This window comes from Rattus rattus, chromosome 15 (genome assembly GCF_011064425.1).
Source record: "Rattus rattus isolate New Zealand chromosome 15, Rrattus_CSIRO_v1, whole genome shotgun sequence".
In the NCBI taxonomy this organism is placed as follows: Eukaryota; Metazoa; Chordata; class Mammalia; order Rodentia; family Muridae; genus Rattus; species Rattus rattus.
In genome coordinates, this window is record NC_046168.1 from 8,078,083 (window position 1) to 8,096,643 (window position 18,561).

Genomic DNA, 18,561 nt, shown 5'->3' on the forward strand with positions numbered 1-18,561 from the left:
AGGCACAACTCTTCATCTTATATCATGGACTCTTGCAACTCATCTATTACCCCAAACCAAACTCAAACTTAAGATCTGAAACAAGAAAGGCTCCCCTTCCGCAGGAATCAAGCAGTTCTCCCTTCTTTTCAGTGCATCAGCTTGGCTAACTATCACACTACCAGATAATTTATTATTCAAAGTTGACCCAAGAAGACACAGAAGTTTATTCACACAAAAAAAATCTTATAGGGAAATAAATTTGTTTTAAAATAAAATTAAAAATGGGGTTTTCCTGTAAGAGCACATTTAATGCCTGCAGCCAACTGATGGTGAGTAGCAGGCAAACAGTCTACCTGACATGGGGTCCTGGAGATCTCTCCACTGACCAAAACCCAAACCAAACCAAAACAAATGGGTCAACCAGATCCCTCCCCCACAGAAACACTGAAACAAAAGACTGATGATCTGTTTATGTAGTCACATGAAAAATAAACATCTTTATTTTTTGCCTACTTTATTTCATTTTTTCAAATAAAATTTAAATCTGTACAAAGTATACTGTTACAGTATATATTTTGTAAGAACCAATGCCTAAGAGAATCACAATACTTCAGTAAGCAGCACAGCAGACCTTGCTAGCTTCAGCTGTGATATTGAACAAACTCAAGCCGGCTGACGCACAACACGGTTGCTTGGTTTCCACATGGTGAGTTCCCAGCACTGAGATGGGAGAACATGACAGCAAATATGGTTATATTACAGCCCAACACACTGCGCTTCTTCGTATGATAATAACTGCACATATTTAACACAGAATGCTCAAATTTACTTTTTAAATTGCATTTGCTTACTTTTTAGTTGGCAAAATTCAGCATTCTTAAATGGGGTCCCCAAACAGTGCAAATTAATGATATTCTATTGTATATTGGCACAACTCCAATAAGGATTAACTTGTAAACTCAAAGAATATCAAGAACTTAGCCCTAGACTTTAACTAATATACACCTGGTCCGTTTAACCAAAGTCATTTTGGAAAGATAGTAAAGAGCAACTGTATTTCTGAAAGGACATTGTTTTGACCATTCTTTAGAGAAGATAATTTTTAAATTGTCATTAAAATGTTTTACTATAAAAATTTTACAAACTTGATTAGAAATCTCAAGATGATTCACAGCAGACAAATACAAACCGTTTATATTCCAACAACACCAAGGCTTAGACCTTCAAGTGGAGCACAACCGTGTCAGCTGTGTTAACTGAAACTGGACAGTGGACTAAGTTTATAAGTGGTGCTGGGTCTAGCAAGTGTAAATACACAGTATATTTCAATGAAAAGAATTGTCTTCTTTATACTTTATTTGTTTTCCCATAAGGAAACATTTAATGTTTACATTCTTTAATAAAGTTAATCTTACATCAGAATATAACTTAATACTGTCAGCAACAGGGACCACACACAGTAAATAAGAAGCACATTTAAAATAAGTCTGATTTCACATAGATTAACATTTGTTGGTTAATAAAATATTGACAGTATTACAATCTTACAATATTTACAGTAAGAAAAATCTAGAGTAATATATACCTTTCACAGCAGGATTCCTTTTTAAGTTTTTCCAGTTTGGGATTGTGTGTACACAAAAAGCTCAAAATAAAGCAACTCTGCATGTAATCTTAAAGTAATGGCTACAGGGGGACTCCATCACGGCCACTAAAAATAATGGTGACTTCTCACGGAGTCTGTGGCATCTGAGAACCGAGTTAATTTACCAAAGTCTTGCTCAAACCAGTACTAGTTATCCAGATTAAACCAGCTAGTTACCCAGATTAAACCAGCCTTAGTTACCCAGATTAAAGCTGCAGAACTCCGGCCTTCCTCAACTACTGAAAACCCAAAAGATTTTCTCATCATGCTGTAAGAAAAGAGGGGAAATTGGTTTCCATTCACACCTTATGGTTGGAAGCTTCCAACCAGTGCAAGCTCCCTAACATATGCCAAAAGAGGGCAGGTTTCATTCCCAGGCATCACAAGAGTCCACCCTCCAAGTATAAGGCATCCTGATGCCAAGCTCTCATTCTTCAACTCTTGTGTATCAAGATAAGGCATGAACCTGGCCCATAAAATACCAGTATCTTGGAGACTCGGGATTGGGGCAAAGGAACAGACTTGTGTAGTTTGCACTGAGAGCAACAGGAAAAAATGGAAAGTGATGCACATTTCCAATTAGAATGACAAGAAGACCCACATCCCTAAACTGGAATTTGGCCAGGGCATCAGAGTTAGCACCCCCTCTCTGAGTACCACAAGCAATTCGGATGTGTGCTCTGGGCCTCCTCTTGGAGAACATCTACAGCAAGTAATGCAGTGTGGGACAATAGTTCAGTGACTCCCAAGAAAGCAGATACAATTCTTGAATCTGGGGCTCTGCTCTGAGGTCAGTCCTCAGAGCTGTTGACCTGTCCCAACTCTGCTTACTTCATGCTATCTGATAGGCACAGAGCACTCAGGGATACGGCTGCTGGCTACTTTGAACTCTAGATCTTACAGGTAATCAACAGGTATCTGGGATTGAATTAGCAAACTGTACCATGGCTCCTTAAACAGACACTGTCAGGTTTGAAATCATGTCATGCATGAATCTTCGCTGTCAGGTCAGAAATCAAAGCGGGAATGTTCCCACATCAGCCAAGGTTATTTTGTCAAAACCTTAGAGGAGTTGGACAGTTTTTCAGTTTGCAAGTGATTGGTTACTTATTTCAGTCAGGCTGGATTGGCAAACCAGACTGAACTATTTAGTTTTGTGTTTTGATTCTTACATTGTGCTAACCCAAAGCTGCTGCATTTGGGCTATATACACTGACAGAGAAAATTCAAACAAAAGTTTCAGCGAACTTCTGTGGCATTTTCATTTTGGAAGTCAATGCAAGGTCGAAAGGTATTTCTACCCAACATAGTCTGTTTAAGTGTTTTATGTTACTTCCTTTTGGTCCTATACAGAATTTTATGACTTCTATATAGGTCTGAATGCTGCCCCGTGTAGATTCCTTCTGTATATCTAAAAATATATACTTTTCAGTAGTTCAATACATGGTTAATCTTCCCACAGAGGAAGATTTTTGTAATCACATGTTGCAAAGTAGAAAAACATCTCCTTTCTATGAAAGGAAATACACTTTTCTATTGTACACTTTTGAATAAGCCCAAAGGCATGCACCAAAAATCATTATTAAACTAAAACATGCACTAAAATGGCGTGGAATTAGACTTAAAGTGCTGCTTCTTGATTTTTAAATTTGAAGACATTTGTCAGTTGTCGAGTCAAAGTCCTCCCCACCCCCACCCCATGGTATCAAGAGAGAAAAGTAAAAAGTATGCATAAATCTTTTAGACAATTCTTTACACGGGGGAAAGATGGATATATCAACTATCCTATATGTAAACTGGACTCCCAGTTCTAAATAAAATCAGCATTTACTGGTAAAAATTGTCAAAGCTAATACACCCAAACAAATGTTACTAGTAAATAATGTTCTACATAGAGAATAATTTACTTTGGTTTTATGCACCTTCTCAAAAATAATACTAGTGTCCCACACTTCACCAAACTGATGTGTCCCAGCAAAGTTGTAAGGCAACTCATTTTTCCTAGCGCCATCTTTCTTTCCCAACAGACAAAACTAAAATCTTTTGGTGAGGAAGGGGTTAAGATAATGGTTAACCCCTTGGCATCCTGAGCATGGTTTATCAAACTCTACCCTGCTAAACTTGTCAGGCACCTTGACCCCTACCTTGAACCAGGACTGGCTCCCACATCTGGAGATGACCTGACTCCTTATAAATAGCTCTCAGAACTTCTCTTTCCCTTCTATCTGGATGTTATAAAGCCTAACAAAGCTAGTTGCAATGTCCCATTTCACTAGTAGGGGCCACTATGTGATAATAATTCCAATCTGAAATGTTTTAAGCCAATAGCTCTTTATCAATTTTTTTTATTAAAGTTTTCCAAAGTTTGCTCAAAGCAAAAAATTTTCTAACTTGGGTTTCAGAAGGTAAGTGATGACCCTGAGGTTGTAGCAAAATTATCTGTATTATGTGCATTTTTCCCCTGGGGAAAGGGTCCATCACTTTCATCAGATTTTCAAAGGTATTTGTGACACCCCCCACCCAAAGTACTACAGGGACTTAAGAGGGATACCCGTAATTCATTGTGTAATAGGATTGGGAAATGGAGGCAGACAACAAAAATTGCCTGGGGGTGGGGAGGTTACTGATCTTTCCCTTTATTTATATATGGGAAATAAGTGATTCAAAGTAGGAAAAGGAATTAATTAAGCTGGTTAAACTCCATTACAAAAATAAAGACACTTGCTACAATTTTTCTCACTTCCATATGTGGTAAATTTAGCCTCCAAGAAAAGGTATAAAGACTGAACTTTTCTTTTCCTAAGGAAATTCACAGATATAATGCTGAATGTCATCCACATTTAAAGAGCTAAGGCCATCAAATGTAGGTAACTCTAATGGTGTGAGCCTTTAACTTTAGTTTTGAGTACAGAATTATCTGGAGTCAAATCCACATCCATTAACTTTCATTTCCAAAATTGGTCCACATTTAGACAAGTACCTGGCACAATTCCTGTACATAAAATCTGGACTATGGTTAAAACTTTCTATTTAAATTAAATCAAGGCTACTGTTCCACAACCATGCTACATCATGGAATCTAGCCACACACATCCATACCATGTTGTAGAAGATATTCTCATTTCAAATGCATCACTGACTCTTCAACAGAACTTGCAAACACTATGAACCACAGTGACCAGCAGAACTGATGGGAGGAATATGTCACAATCAACACACATCCAGAACACATTCAGACCTTCCAAAACAATCTGAAAAGAGGCCTCTGACTTGCTGGTTTTAAGTATGAGGTGTGTAAAAAACTACAGGAAAAGATAGAGAATAAGATCATTAAATAACTTATAAAACAATTCTCGCCAAAAATACATCGCTCTGTCCCATTGAGAAAACTCAATTTGTTTCCTTTCCTTTCCTTTTTTTCTTTTTGCAATTGTGAATACAGCATCACATATTCACAAGTACACTCTTTGTTCTCTGAGTAGAGCGTATCAAGGAGGCTATAAAACCGCCAATGGTTAAATGAAAGTCCTATATCCTTTGCTATAACCATCCTCAAAAAGCATCAATCTTAAATTTTCAAAAGAAACACTCATTTCATGAAATACCAGCATATGACATAAACCACAGAGAAGTTATATGAACCTTATAGAAAGCTACACAGAAGAGGGAACTGCCACCTATTTATTCACTTCCAGTTTCTTAAGCACTTGCCCAGTAAGACTCAGATATCACTTGCTAATGAAAACATACTAACACTCAAAAGCCAGGCCATACTAGGCTGGAAAATGGATTTCAAAGACACAATTTTATATACAGAAGACATTATTTCCTATCCTAAGCTTCTACTTTAACAGCTTAATAAAGCTCATATTTATAAAGAATTTTATGGGCAAATAAAGATCTATATTAAAATTTTTATCAAAACAAAATTTACTGTCATATAGATAACATTAATATTTTCTTGGCCTTATAAAGCATATGTAATTGCATATGAGTTTAACTTTGGGTGGGATATTGAAAACAATTTTGCAAGAAATTAGAAAAGACTAGAAACAAAAGTGAAAGTGCTAGTCTTTAATTTCCAAAAACTCAAGTGCAAAGATAAATAGTGCAATAATGAAAACTATAAATTTTTAGGCCACTTACACAGTCTTTTCTGCTTTTGCACTTTCTACATATTATCAAACCCTAACAACTGTATGCAGCATAGAAATGGGCTATCGTTTATCTCCATTGCCTAGACTTGAGGAAACCTCTCAGACTCATCTCAGTCATTTAAAGCACTGTTCTTCACTTCTTTTAAACAATTCCTAAGGGAGGAGCTCTTTAAGAAGGCTCTGCACAGATTTAAACTATAGTATTTAGCTATAATTTAAATTCTGACACACAATGAAATGTGAAATTATACTAAGTGTCAACTCTGCAAAATAAGATACGTAATCACTAATGTTAATGAATTTGACACATGACAAGAAAAACCACCTTCCAAGTACAGGCCAAGACTTCCTTTTGGCTATTTTAAAACAAATTCTTAACAGGAATGTATAGGTATCTGACTAAAATGAAACTTGAAAGTAATATATCAAAATTATTAGGAATAAACCCATTGTAAATTTATAGTCAATGTGAATTTGAGTTATGTAACTTTGAAAACAAATATTTACCTTGAATAACTTAAAACACTCTCGGGATTATAGAATAGATTACTAATCACTGTCAACTCACCTTACAAAGAACACAAGAACCTGGGAGATACATTATAATTAACTTCTGTGTACACTAACCACAGGGAATTTTAAAGTAGGAAAACAAACAAAAACATGAGTTAGAGGACATATTATCTAATTCTGGAAATATATTAGCAAGGGCTTCTTAAAATCCACAATGTTTAATGGCTACAAATGTAAAGGAAATAGAAAAGATACTTAAAATTGAAATTCAGTGACTGTATCTGGTTTACTGTTTTCTAAAAAATACATGTTGACCAAAGGTATCTATAAAAGAAGGATCTTTGGGTATAGATCTTTATGGATTAAAAGGATTATTTTGAAGTGCAAACATAAACTATGCTGTGACAAGAGCCCAAGAAAATAGTGGATGATAAATGTCACTGATAGTTTTAAAAGGGTAAATGAAAAAGGGTAAACTGTTAACTTTTCCCCCCAAAATAATAAGTTCCCAACACCAATCTGCCTTGATCAGAAAAGCTGCCATTTCACAATTGTGCTACTTAAATTTGTTCAGAGGCGCAGACATATAAACCTTCAAACCATCGTACATTCACACCAAAACTGATTTGTATAATCCATCACCACCATTACTAGCTACAGACCAACAGTTTTCACTTAGCCAACAAGGGACCCACTGACACTTCCTTAGTGAAGTCCAACCTCCTTGCTTAGTCAACACCTCTCATGCAGAGTTCATCTTAATACTTTTTTCTACTGCCAATAAAAATTCCTCCTACTTTATTTCCAATCACTCTCTTCTGTATCTCTCACACCCCCATTCACAAACAAACAGCTTTTTTCTTTCTGCTCTCCAATTTCTGAACCAGTTCTCAGTAGCTTAAACACATACTTCTTACAATCTTCATTTCCCAGCTTCCCTTACAAGTACTCATTTAGATGCTCTTCAAATTGCCAAGTTAAGATCATGGGGGGAAACAGCAGTAAGGGAGGAAGAGAGGCCAAATTACATCAAAATACAGAAATCTTTCTGGATCATCAATTAGCTATGTTCAAAGGAAAGAGTCATTATTTCACTTCTTTCTGAAGGAGGAAAGCTCAGGTGCTATGAACAGGATCATAAAGGAGAATGAAGGAGCCAGGTTGTCGGACATACTTGCCATGGAGGTCAAGAGCTACCAACAACTACCTTCACTGCCAATTGTCAATCTATTTTAGAAGAGTTTAACTTAATGTCAACCAGTGTAAATTATTACCTGATTATTATTACTGTTTGAGCTACTCAAGAGTGTCATCTGTCCTGTAACTTTTAACTACCACTTAAATCCTCCTCGAAGTCTTTTGCATTAATACATCTCAGACCAAACTACATACCAGCAATATTTCCACAATTCCAAAATACAAGTGTGACTTTTCACCTTACAGACCTTCTGAATTACTAAAGTGGATCCTAAACCAAGAAAATTAAAACTCATTAATTTCCCCCATAAAATGCTAAAAAATTAATTACTATGCAAATTAATAATTAAACAAAGTATGTACTCATGGAAGCACAAAAATATGATTCCAAGAACAACAAACTATTTCTGGTCTGTAAAAAGTAGCTTTGTTTTACACAAAGGATCACCACCACATTTCTACATCTATCAATGAGACAATTTACCACAAAAGCTAGACAACAGAAGGGAAGAAAAAGGAGGGAGAGGATAGCAGATGTAATGGAAAGCAGGAGACATAAACACAACATGAAGGCAAAAATGGAATAATATAAATTCCTTACAAGAAAAACATCAGCAAGAGGCTATTTTTCATATCCAACTTTTCTGAAGACGCAAATTGCCTAGACCCTTTAACTTCAAAATTGGTAGTCAGTTTGTAGATGGAGGATGGCAAACTGCTTAGAACCAGCATCTCATATTTCATCTGCTTGCTCTTAACCTTAAAATTCTAATGCTAATTTAGACCATGCTAATGCTAGTTTAGATCATCATTACGTGGCCCATAATAATGAAATTTCTGCTCAAAAAGAGGCAGCCAAAAGGCCTAGGCCTTAAATTTAGGTTTGATTTTAGGATCAAATAGCTTCATAAATCTTTAAATCAGCTTTTCTTAAAAAATGTACTGCAAACTCTGTAGAGCTATGGTAATTAATGCTGCTAGATTAACAGTCCCTTTAAGTAGTGGTCACTTTAGTTTTATAGAGTATGATACTACATATCATGTGATATCATACTATCAATGGCCTAATTTTGGCTTACAATGAAGAAAACAATGTTTCGATATGTTTAATATTTAAAATTTTTGATAAAGTTTAAAATAAACTTATAAAACTAGTAAATTGGCTTAGGCAATTAGAAAGATCTCTCCTTTATTCTATTCTCATGACAAAACATGAGCTCTCTCTAAATTACTGATATTCAAATTTAGAGATAACAACCATGAATGTTATACTCAGAGTTCTCACCCAGTTTTGAATTTAAAGTGCTGAAGATCCCCTTGTCTTAGTTTTCTTTCACACAATAAACAAAATTTTACCGATATCTAAGAAATGACAAAAAGGGGAAAATTTGATTTTCTATCTCAGTTTTTATGGGGAAGAAAATATTAAAAGTACACTTATGTGTTTAAAAAATGGTGGAGCTATGAAAGCTACCCAAGTAATTTCGGGAAGGCCCATTCTAAAATCATTTGAAAATATGAACAGTGTATAACATTAAAAAAAACTAATGGAAATACTGGAGAAGAGAGGGTAAGCCATGTAAAGATAAAAATAATTCTATGCCCATGGTAGGGTCACCATAGTTGGCAGATTAACCTAAAAATGTTAACAGATAAACTGTTGCTAGTTTAAAAAGTTTCAACATTGCCAAAACATAAAAATGCTAAAAGTGCAGAAACAAAACTGAGAAGATTTCTCCAAACATCACGTTCCATAAAATTTTTTTTTTAAAAAAATCAGGAATAAAAATATGACATTCCTTCCAACACTCTAAATCTTAGTCCACATAAAGATGCTTTGAAGTGCTTGGGCCACCAATCCCACCCTAGAGTCTTCTCAACAGATTTGTCTTCTCCCCTCCCTTCCACCCAAATTTTGCTCCATTTTCCTGCAGATAAAGGTACCAATTCCTACATTGATAAGAACAAGAAATGAAAACAGTGAGTACAACTGATAGAGATCCATTGACTTTTATTACAAATGTACTTGATCACTTGGCTTCAAAAAATTTAAAATCAATATACCCTAATATCTGTATGCCAGTACAAAGCAAACTGTTTTACAAATTAAATATCTAAAAACTTGACAAAAATATTAAAATTTGATGAAAAGCAATTATAAAAATTCTTAATCTCTCTCTTCAAAAAAGGAGGCAGTCTTTCAGACCTATCATACAATGTTAATAGTATTCAGCATTTTAGAACAGGTAGCTAAATTATATTTTTTATGTCAGCATTAAAAAAACTCTTAAACTAATAGATTTTATTTGTATATGCTTCAGTTAAGTTTGTGAATGCCATCTGATTGCAATATAATCAACTCTTTAATTCAATTCTAATTTATACCTATTTAATAATTTGCATAGCTTGAAAGGGATAAAGGTTAGTCTATGACTAATTAACATAAACTATTACAGTGCTATTTCTCAAGGCAATTAAGTATTTGCTCCCAAATGAAATTATCTGTCTCCTTTCAGCAGGGGTTAAAATCACTAGCAGCTTTCTCCATTCCCTAAAACAAAACAAAACAAAACTGGACTAGTTATCCATCTCTAAATGATAGACTTCTCATTTTGAGTCAAATTTTAACCCCTGCATGGGACTAGAAAGTAAGACTTTCAAGGTCTTTTAAATTTCCCATTGGTTTTGGTTTCTACTTTCCATGGCTTTAAGAAGCTGGAAAACAGTTTGTCTTTCCTGACTACTTTGTCTTTTTTTCCCTCATTTGGCAAATATTCATCTACCTCCAATGTGTGTCTAGTAGAGGAACAGCCAATGTGGCTTTCCTATGAACTTCCTTTGTTGTCAAAGGCATGTATGATTTCTACAGTTCTGGTTAGTTAACTTTAGCTCCCTCTGTGGCTGGATGACTGCTGCGTCTAACATCAGCATGATAAATAGGAGGCACAAATAAAAGGTAGCATTAAAATAAGATTTGGTAATTTAAAGGGGGGAAAAGCCACAAATACCATCACTACTACCACCACCACAACCATCTCTCTCTCTCTCTCTCTCTCTCTCTCTCTCTCTCTCTCTCTCTAAATCTGGTGGCTGATCTCTGAATCAAATTACTTGACAGTGTCTCTCATTTAAAAAAAAAATCAATATTTCAATGCATTTCAAGTTTTCTTTTTTACTTAGGCAAATAACATAGTTTAACCAAGCTCTTGGACCTTAATTGTAAGACAAAGCAGATCAATAAAAATAAGGCATACTTGTCATGAATTAAGTTCTGTTTGCTTGTTTTTGGCACATTTGATCATACTGTTTTCAATGAGTAACACATATGGTCAAATATACCCCCCCCCTTTTCAGCACAAACTGGGGCTATCCACTAGTAAAATAAAAACAAGAAGAGACTCTAACATAATACACTGAAATATAGAACCTTGGTAAAGTACCGAGCACCTGGGAGGGAAATGTAAGGGAAGGATAAAACAGGAGAAGGGGAAGGGGAGGTCAGGAGGTCAATGGGAGAGAAAATGAGATGCTTTAAAACAAAAAGAGCATCTTTACAGTCACTCAGTCTTCTCTATGACCACTTTTTAAGTCTTAAAAGATCTGCATGTGGATTTCTTTTTAAACCCACTGACCATAAATCAGACAATGGATTCAAAGTCCTAGTAAGATTGTGTTTAACTGTTAATAGTGTAAAGAGAACTGCACAATACATGTGCTTCTTGATCCGGTAGGATTCCAAGCAGAATCTGAAGTCTACAGGTAAGAAAGGTTTCACTTTAGGTAGCTGACCCTAAAGAAAACCTTACGAAAGAACTTGCATCTCAAAGAAAGGACACTTTGCCTAAGTTTGCTGTGTTTTTGTTGACTTGCACTACTGACTGCTGGCTACTACGAAACACTGATCTAGGAGTACTCCAACAACTCGTAGCACAAGGCTTAACTTTAAGAAGCTATAGTAAACAAGAGACAAAATCAAAGCAATTCTCTTTCCTAATTAGAAACAGCACAGAGAATGCAATCTTTTCCATATCACAGTTAAAGTACAGTGAACAAAACAGCTCAACAAACCTTAAGACAAAAAGTGCAGGTTATTAATGTTTACATGCAGTTGATAAGCATTCCAAATGTCACATTATGCACTGTAAAAGCTCAACTTTACTATATGAAAATAATAAAAAAAAAATGCACCTTGGGGGGAGGGGAAAGCAATTTAATAATTTCCAGTGATTTTTTTTTAAGTAAAGAAACTCCTAACTATTTTACGGTCACCTCATATTTAACATTGTATGAATATGAAAAGCAAACAATGGGAAAATGCACAGTACAATGAAAATAGCTTGCTATTCAACACATACAGTAGATCTCAAAAACAAAGACAACACACTCAACCAGAAAGCTTAAAAATATCAAATCAAAACCTAAAGAGCCAGCAGGAAAAAAAAAATCCTTCAAAAAAGACAACTGTTCTGCCTTCCTAGGCCGATGCTTTCCAATGGGAGAGGTACTGACCCCTTCCCAGTCCTACAGGTGGTTTCTTCTACATACAGCAGGTAGATCTAGATGGCTGGATTTGCCAAGAAACAATTGCATGTCCAGAACTCTCTCTGTCAGACAAGATCCAAGATCCTCTTTTTTTCTTTTTTCTTTTTTTACCAAAATACTTTCTACAGAATTCCAAACCAAAATGTACTGTATTTAAGGCATCTTTTTTATAACATTTTCTCTTCACTCAAAGATGATAGTCATGCAGCAGTTTAATGATAAAAAATATATTAATATTTTACTATACAGCAGCAAGAAGTTAGTTGTCAATTAAAAGCACACAAACATCTTTAAATGAAAACCTGTAAAAGACTATCGTTACAAACAATTTCAGTGGAGGACACCAGCTGGGTAAAGTGCTCTCCTAAGCTTGCATTTTCATACCCTACACTTTGAATATGAGTGATAATAGAACATACTTTTGACAGAAGGCTTGTACACTTGGGAACACAAATACACTTAGCATATAATGTAGCCAGTAATAACTAGCACCACAGCTACATGGAAATCCTTTACATACACCAACTTGGCTTTCACTTTTGAAATGAAACTCAGAATCCATGGCTCAGTAGGATAACTAGAATGATGTTGCTTTGCTTTTAAACAGGTCTACATAAGTTAATAGCACTGACAAAAATCAAAGGATAGCTTCAGACCTCTTACAAGTTTAGGAGACAGTGCTAGTGACCACAAATAGACTCACTACCTGATATCCAAGTACAGGTTCACTGGAAATTGCTGCACGTTAGTTAGGTTTTTAAAATCTTTCTACACATAATAAAAAATATATATTATGAACAATACAAGTACATCTCATATACACAATAATAACAAAACACCTACTCAGTCAAAGCAAACAGATGCAGAAAAATATTATGGGAAATTTCCTTTTTCTTTCTCTTTTTCTTTTACTATTTGAATAACTTTGGTTCCAACCATAAAAATCACAACTTAGCAAATTTCATTTAAATGCCTTTTTTAATAATTTCTTCATGTTCACAGAAGTTTCACTGACCATTTTATATGTTTAAGGTCCAGATGCAATGCATATTGTATAAAAGAGAGCACTTATTGTTTACCTTGCATGAATTAAACCTACGTACCTTGAACTCTACAAACTTCTGCATAACATTTAGACAAAGCTCAGACACACAGCATGCCTAGCCCTCATATATATACACATCTCTAATCACAGGTATATAGGATGTCAAATATACTATAATAACCTCCATGTAAGGTTTGAAATTTGGTAACAAAATGAGAAAAACTAAAAATATTATTTTACGTGTTCTAAAATATCTCTTTTTTTGTGCTAAAGTCAAATGTTAGCTCAACATGAAAAGGACTTTTTATATAATTCAGCAATATTATAATCTTGACCATTTTGCAAACACTTTTAATAATAATAGCTTAAACGTGTACAAAAGTTCTTGGTTAATTAGGGAAATAAACACTCAGTTCTTTATATTTTTTAATCAAGTAGGAAACACAGTTCATATAATGTTATTACTTTTGTATATTTTTTTTGTTTTTTGTTTTTAGCAGCTGCTTACTGTTTTATATGGTGGATAAAGTGGACAACATCCAGCGATGGGTGGCAAGTCAAGAAGAGAAACTGTCAGTCGGTGGAGGTTCTGTGGGTGGTGCTCCCTTGGAGTTTGTTTTTTTTTTTTTTTTTTTACTTTTTATTTCTCTCTTTACAGTATATTTTCTCTGTGTGGCTGTGTGTGTGTGTGTGTGTACACGTATGTGTATGCGTGTGTGTGTGTGTGTGTGTGTGTGTGTGTGTGTGTGTGTTTCATTCAGTTTGATCAATCTTCTTCCCTTCTTCCTCACCTGCAGTAGCAGGGTGGCAGTGGTGGTCTCCTCTTGCTGCTGCTGTTGCTGCTGGTGGAGCTGCTCACAGGCGGCCCGCTTCTCCCTCTGCTTCTCTTGAATCTTCTTCATCTCCTCGGAGTACTTGCAGAAGGTGTGTCCGAACTTGGCCCACACCTTGTAGGGCACGGTGATGGAGTTGCGGTAGGTGGGCTTCACCTCACTGACTCGCATAAACACGCCGTACTTGTTGGAACCCACATCGAAGAAGAAGCGCTTGTTGTCCACAGTCAAGGAGGTGCCCTCGGGCAGCTCGGCCGGCTCCTCCTCCACTCCATAGTCGTCGATGAGCTTGGCCAGAGCGTCACGGAACTCGATGAGCCCCTGTGCGGGCAGCGCAATGGTCTGGCCCTGCGTGGAGCCCAGGCCGGGCCCCCGGTTGACTGTCTGGCGGATGCGCAGGAAGCGGCCGCGCTGGTTCTCCTTGAGATCCATGTAGTACTTGCGGTTTTCGCGCACCAGGAACTCGCTCTTGAGCGCCCGGCGTGGCTCGTCCTGTGCCTGGGCCAGGTCGGGCGGCTGGCTGGGGCCCAGCTGCGCGTAGTGCTCGATGAAGTCGCCCAGGTAGTCGCGGAACTCCACGGCCACAGACATGGAGAGGGTAAGGCGGCTCTTGTTGCCGCCAGCGCCCACCTCAGCGATCTTCAGGAAACGGCCCTTAGCGTTCTGCTTCACGTCCAGGTAGAAACGCTTGTTCTGGATGTCCACCCGCTTGGAGGCCAGCTCCTGCGTCTCGTGCTGCAGCCCCCCCGGGGCCCCGCCGCCGCCGCCACTGCCGCCGCCGCCCCCGCCGCCACCACCGCCCCCGCCGGAGCCTGAGCCCGAGCCCGGGTGCCCTAGGGAGCCGCCCGAGCCCAGCGCCGCACCACCCTGCTCGCTGCCGCTGTCTCGGTCCGCCATGATGCTGCGCTCCGCCGCCGCCTGCCGCTCCGCCCGCCGCCTCAGTCGCCTCAGCCGCCGCTGCTTTCCCTCCCCGGCTCCGCCTGCTGCCGCCGCAACCCCCACAGCCAGTCAGCCACTCTCGCGAGATCTGCGGGAGAGACGAGACAGACGAGACCCGGTAACAGGGCACTGACTCCCCAGTACAGTAGCAGGGCGCCCTACTGTACGCGCCCACCCGCCCGCCGGCACGTGACTGCGCCCCTTCCCCAGGCCAGCGGCCCTGCCTGCCTGCCCGCCAGGCGGCGCCCACCCGCCGGCCCTCGCCCTACACCCCTCTCTGGAGGGGGGAGCGGGAGCGCCGCGTCGCAGTTCTGGTGCCACCGCAGCCTCTGCCGCCACCGCCGTTGCTACCCCTGTTGGCCAGACCCTAAGCAGCCTCGACTTGAGAAGTCGGGGGACTAGGGCTGGGGGGGGCGGTGGAATATGTCGTAATGAGCACAGATACCAGGCCTGTCTCTGCTTTCCAGTGACCCCAAAGAGAGGATGTGGGGGAGGGGCCTTCACAGCACAGCAGAGTAGGATGCAGAGGGGACACCGAGTCACGGCCTCCCTTTCCCCTGTGGGCCTGACCCACACCCAAACCCAGACAGTGTCACCCACCACCCGGCGGGGCTGTCTCCTACCGCAGAGCCGAAGAGGCAGGCGAGCCAAGAGAGGTGCTGCGGTGGTAAACCCTTAGCTGCAGAGGGGGCTGCTGGGGATGAGGACCAGGCGCCAGCAGCAGTGGCGCGGAGCAGCAGACACCTAGCCCGTCCCTCCCCTCTCCCTCCCCTCGCTCCCGCCGCTCCCCCTCCCCGCGCACGGCAGCGGCTCTGGCCTCAGATGATCCCGCTCCCCCTCCCCCCAACCGCAGCCCCGCACAGTCGGGCGGGCGCACTCACCAGAGGGGGGAGCTGGGCTGAGGACAGTAGCCGCACCAGGGCCGGGGTGCCCGCAGTGCCTATTCCCGTAGGCTATGCCCTTACTCTCAAACAATAATAAAAAAGAAACCCACGTTCACCCAAAAACCTGCGACCAACCCCCTTTGGGACCACGACTGCCTGGCTGCCCCCCCTTCTGAGATTTGGGAAGGGGGGCACGCCACTTAGAGCTCAGCCCAGCCTGGGTTGTCGGCCAGCTCTGCAGATGAACCAGGCCCTGCTGAGAATTCAGACCCCAGCCCACTCTTCTTTAGAAGGACCCAGAATGGAGGAGAAAACCCAATCAGGCTTTCGGAAATTCATGAACTAAAAATGTCAGGAATTTCCTGGGAAACGCAGTTCCTTACAGGACTCATTAAACCAGGTTCACTTACCCCTTTACTCTTCCAGAAACTCAGCAAGTATCAATGAAAGCCCCCCACCCACGTAAAATATTAAAAGATCTCTTGCATTTTGTGCTGACAGGTTGCTGGTCATTAATTAACCTATCAGTCTTTGGATGGTGATAGCTAAAGGGGATCTTCTGTAGCCATAGAAAGGGGTCCAAGAATAAAGATGGGGATCAGAAACAAAAATTTTCTTCTTAAACTATGATCCACAATCTAGGGCTTATTTTCCAACACCTAGACAGTGAATGCTCAGACCCCCTTCACTGCAGTGTGCAGCCCTGACAGCTGTGACAAAGCTAAGGCCTTGCCAATGACCCCAAAATCCACATCACTGTAGAGGATACAGATCATGCCACCTTACCCCTGACATTTCAACATAAACGGCTGCCTCCATCCTAGAAATGTGCCTATACATCTGTGGGTTTCACTCCTGCTGAACTGCCTTTCCTTCTACAATACAGAGTGGTCTTCCCCACTTAGCTGCAGAAATCAATAACTAGATGGTTGCCCAAAGGGGGGGAAATTAAAGTAAGAATATTCCAGGGACAGATGCAGTTCCAGTCCTGAACCGGCAAAGCCCCTTAATATAGCTTTTCACTTTTAGGGAAAACCTGTGTGCTGGTCTTCATGTCTTCTGCACCTCCGTTTTCTCCTATCCTCTGTCCCAAGCAAGAGCCCATTTTACTTTTCATTAGCCACATTCACTACTTCCCATTACAGAGGAAGAAACAGAGCAAAGAATCCTGGCCACCAAAGAGCAAATCAGAGGAATCCTGTGAACCAACCTGAGAAACATGCACCTGCAAACAGTGATATCTGAAGGAGCTCAGAGTGAGGAAGCACACTCTGAAGCCAAAATCTTTACTTTGGGCCTCCAAATAATTTCTCCTTAATTTAGAAGCAATCTCTAGAACCACATAGGGCCTTTTCAGTGCTGAGTTTTCTGCTCTCTCTACTTCCAAGTCTGTTGGGTTAAGGAACGTTTAGAGGACTTCCGCACAACAAAAACAAATTCCTGAAGACAACAGAGGTGCCTACAGGCTCCCTACATGCTCCCTACAGGCTCCCTCTGACAGTCAGGACCCTGGATAGACCCCGGTAATTCCAGTAACCTAAATGCCGAGTGACAGGGTATTTGCACAGAATAGAGCAGTATTATGCTCCCACGTGTAAACGGAGAAAAGATTCAGTGAAATCCCGATCTAGAGCGGTGGCTGCTGCTCTGCGAGAGTTTACAATGAACCAAACCCTGCCCCCTAATGAGATCTCAAGACAACAAGGCCAATGAGATTTCGATGAGGCTACCCGCAGCCAGTCACTCCCTACATTCTTCCAGGTTTGGGGCTCCAAATGGCCTTCCCGGACTAACTTCGCTGTTTAAATTTCTTGCTGTTCCAAACATTTATTTCCAGGGGTTCTGAAGCAGTTGGAATTTGGGAGCGCCCTGATTTTCTGGGGGAAAATGGGGCTATGACCAGGAATTGACTTCTTCCCCGGAGCAGAGGCAATTGATGATGCTTCTAGATAAAATACAAGTTAAATATCATTTGCACACTTAAAATGGAAATTTTAAGTGAAAACCAGCAACAACTGAGACTTTATATCTAAAAAGTAAACTAGACTGAAGGTTCTCCCTCTAATAATTCAACAATAATAAGTAGGTAGTATATTTTTACTACTTCACCAAGAGCGTCAACTTCAACATAAACCCTTAAATGTGGGATTTGTCTCAGACTAAAAGATAAAAGGTTGCTTTCCTTAGGCTACGGGTATGACATTAGACTTCAAAGGCAGCCAGAATAAATGAATAGTAACTTATAGGAAAGGCTTAAAATGCTTAGAACTTTACGTAGAATTTAAAAGTTTTATCTGCATCCTGGCTTTGAATATCTATAAGGAAAGTGTGGACTTAAAGAGACTTTTAGCCATGTGTTAACTACCTAAATAGACTAACTTGATAAATGAAAAAGGAAACCTGTTCTAGTGCTTAGCTCTTTGAATCTATTACTTCAATGCACACAACTGTAAGACTAATCTTACAATTTCAGCCAATGTAAGAAAAACTAAAAAGAAACGAAATATAGTATGAAGCAAAATATCCACACTAATGAAAAAAATCATCGAAAAGAAACATCCCCCTTTCCCTCAAATTTTGCTTACATTTACCTACTAAAGATTTCTAGGTCACTTGAGCCTCTTTCTTAACACTATACACTCATATTCTTCTTTAAAGAGAACCAATATTTAAAAATTAATCACTACATATTCAAGAAACTTACCCACATTTTTTTGCACACAGACACATTCTAAGATAGACCAAGAAAGAAAATAAAACCTTAATTTTCCTCTGCTTAAACTGATTCTGAAATAATGTAATTCATCTTTTATCTTTAAAGGAG

The 18,561-nt window shown here is 39.5% G+C and overlaps 2 protein-coding genes across 2 annotated transcripts; both read right to left on the reverse strand.

Moving 5' to 3' along the window:
- Window positions 1-446: 446 nt before the first annotated feature.
- Igip (IgA inducing protein) lies at window positions 447-8,522 on the reverse strand. The gene has a single exon (XM_032885977.1). The coding sequence runs from the start codon at window positions 783-785 to the stop codon at window positions 624-626; it is 162 nt and encodes a 53-aa protein (XP_032741868.1). The 5' UTR covers window positions 786-8,522; the 3' UTR covers window positions 447-623.
- Window positions 8,523-9,488: 966 nt separating this feature from the next.
- Window positions 9,489-15,608, reverse strand: Pura (purine rich element binding protein A). Its single transcript, XM_032885978.1, has 2 exons — window positions 15,477-15,608; window positions 9,489-14,941 (listed from the first exon to the last, which is right to left on the reverse strand). Exon 2 carries the CDS (start codon window positions 14,809-14,811, stop codon window positions 13,639-13,641), a length of 1,173 nt encoding a protein of 390 aa, XP_032741869.1. The 5' UTR covers window positions 14,812-14,941; window positions 15,477-15,608; the 3' UTR covers window positions 9,489-13,638.
- Between the last annotated feature and the right edge of the window lie 2,953 nt (window positions 15,609-18,561).

What these genes read in the sequence shown, in the direction of transcription:
- Igip (XM_032885977.1), bottom strand. Translation starts at nt 785, where the DNA reads ATGTGCAGTTATTATCATACGAAGAAGCGCAGTGTGTTGGGCTGTAAT.
- Pura (XM_032885978.1), bottom strand. Translation starts at nt 14,811, where the DNA reads ATGGCGGACCGAGACAGCGGCAGCGAGCAGGGTGGTGCGGCGCTGGGC.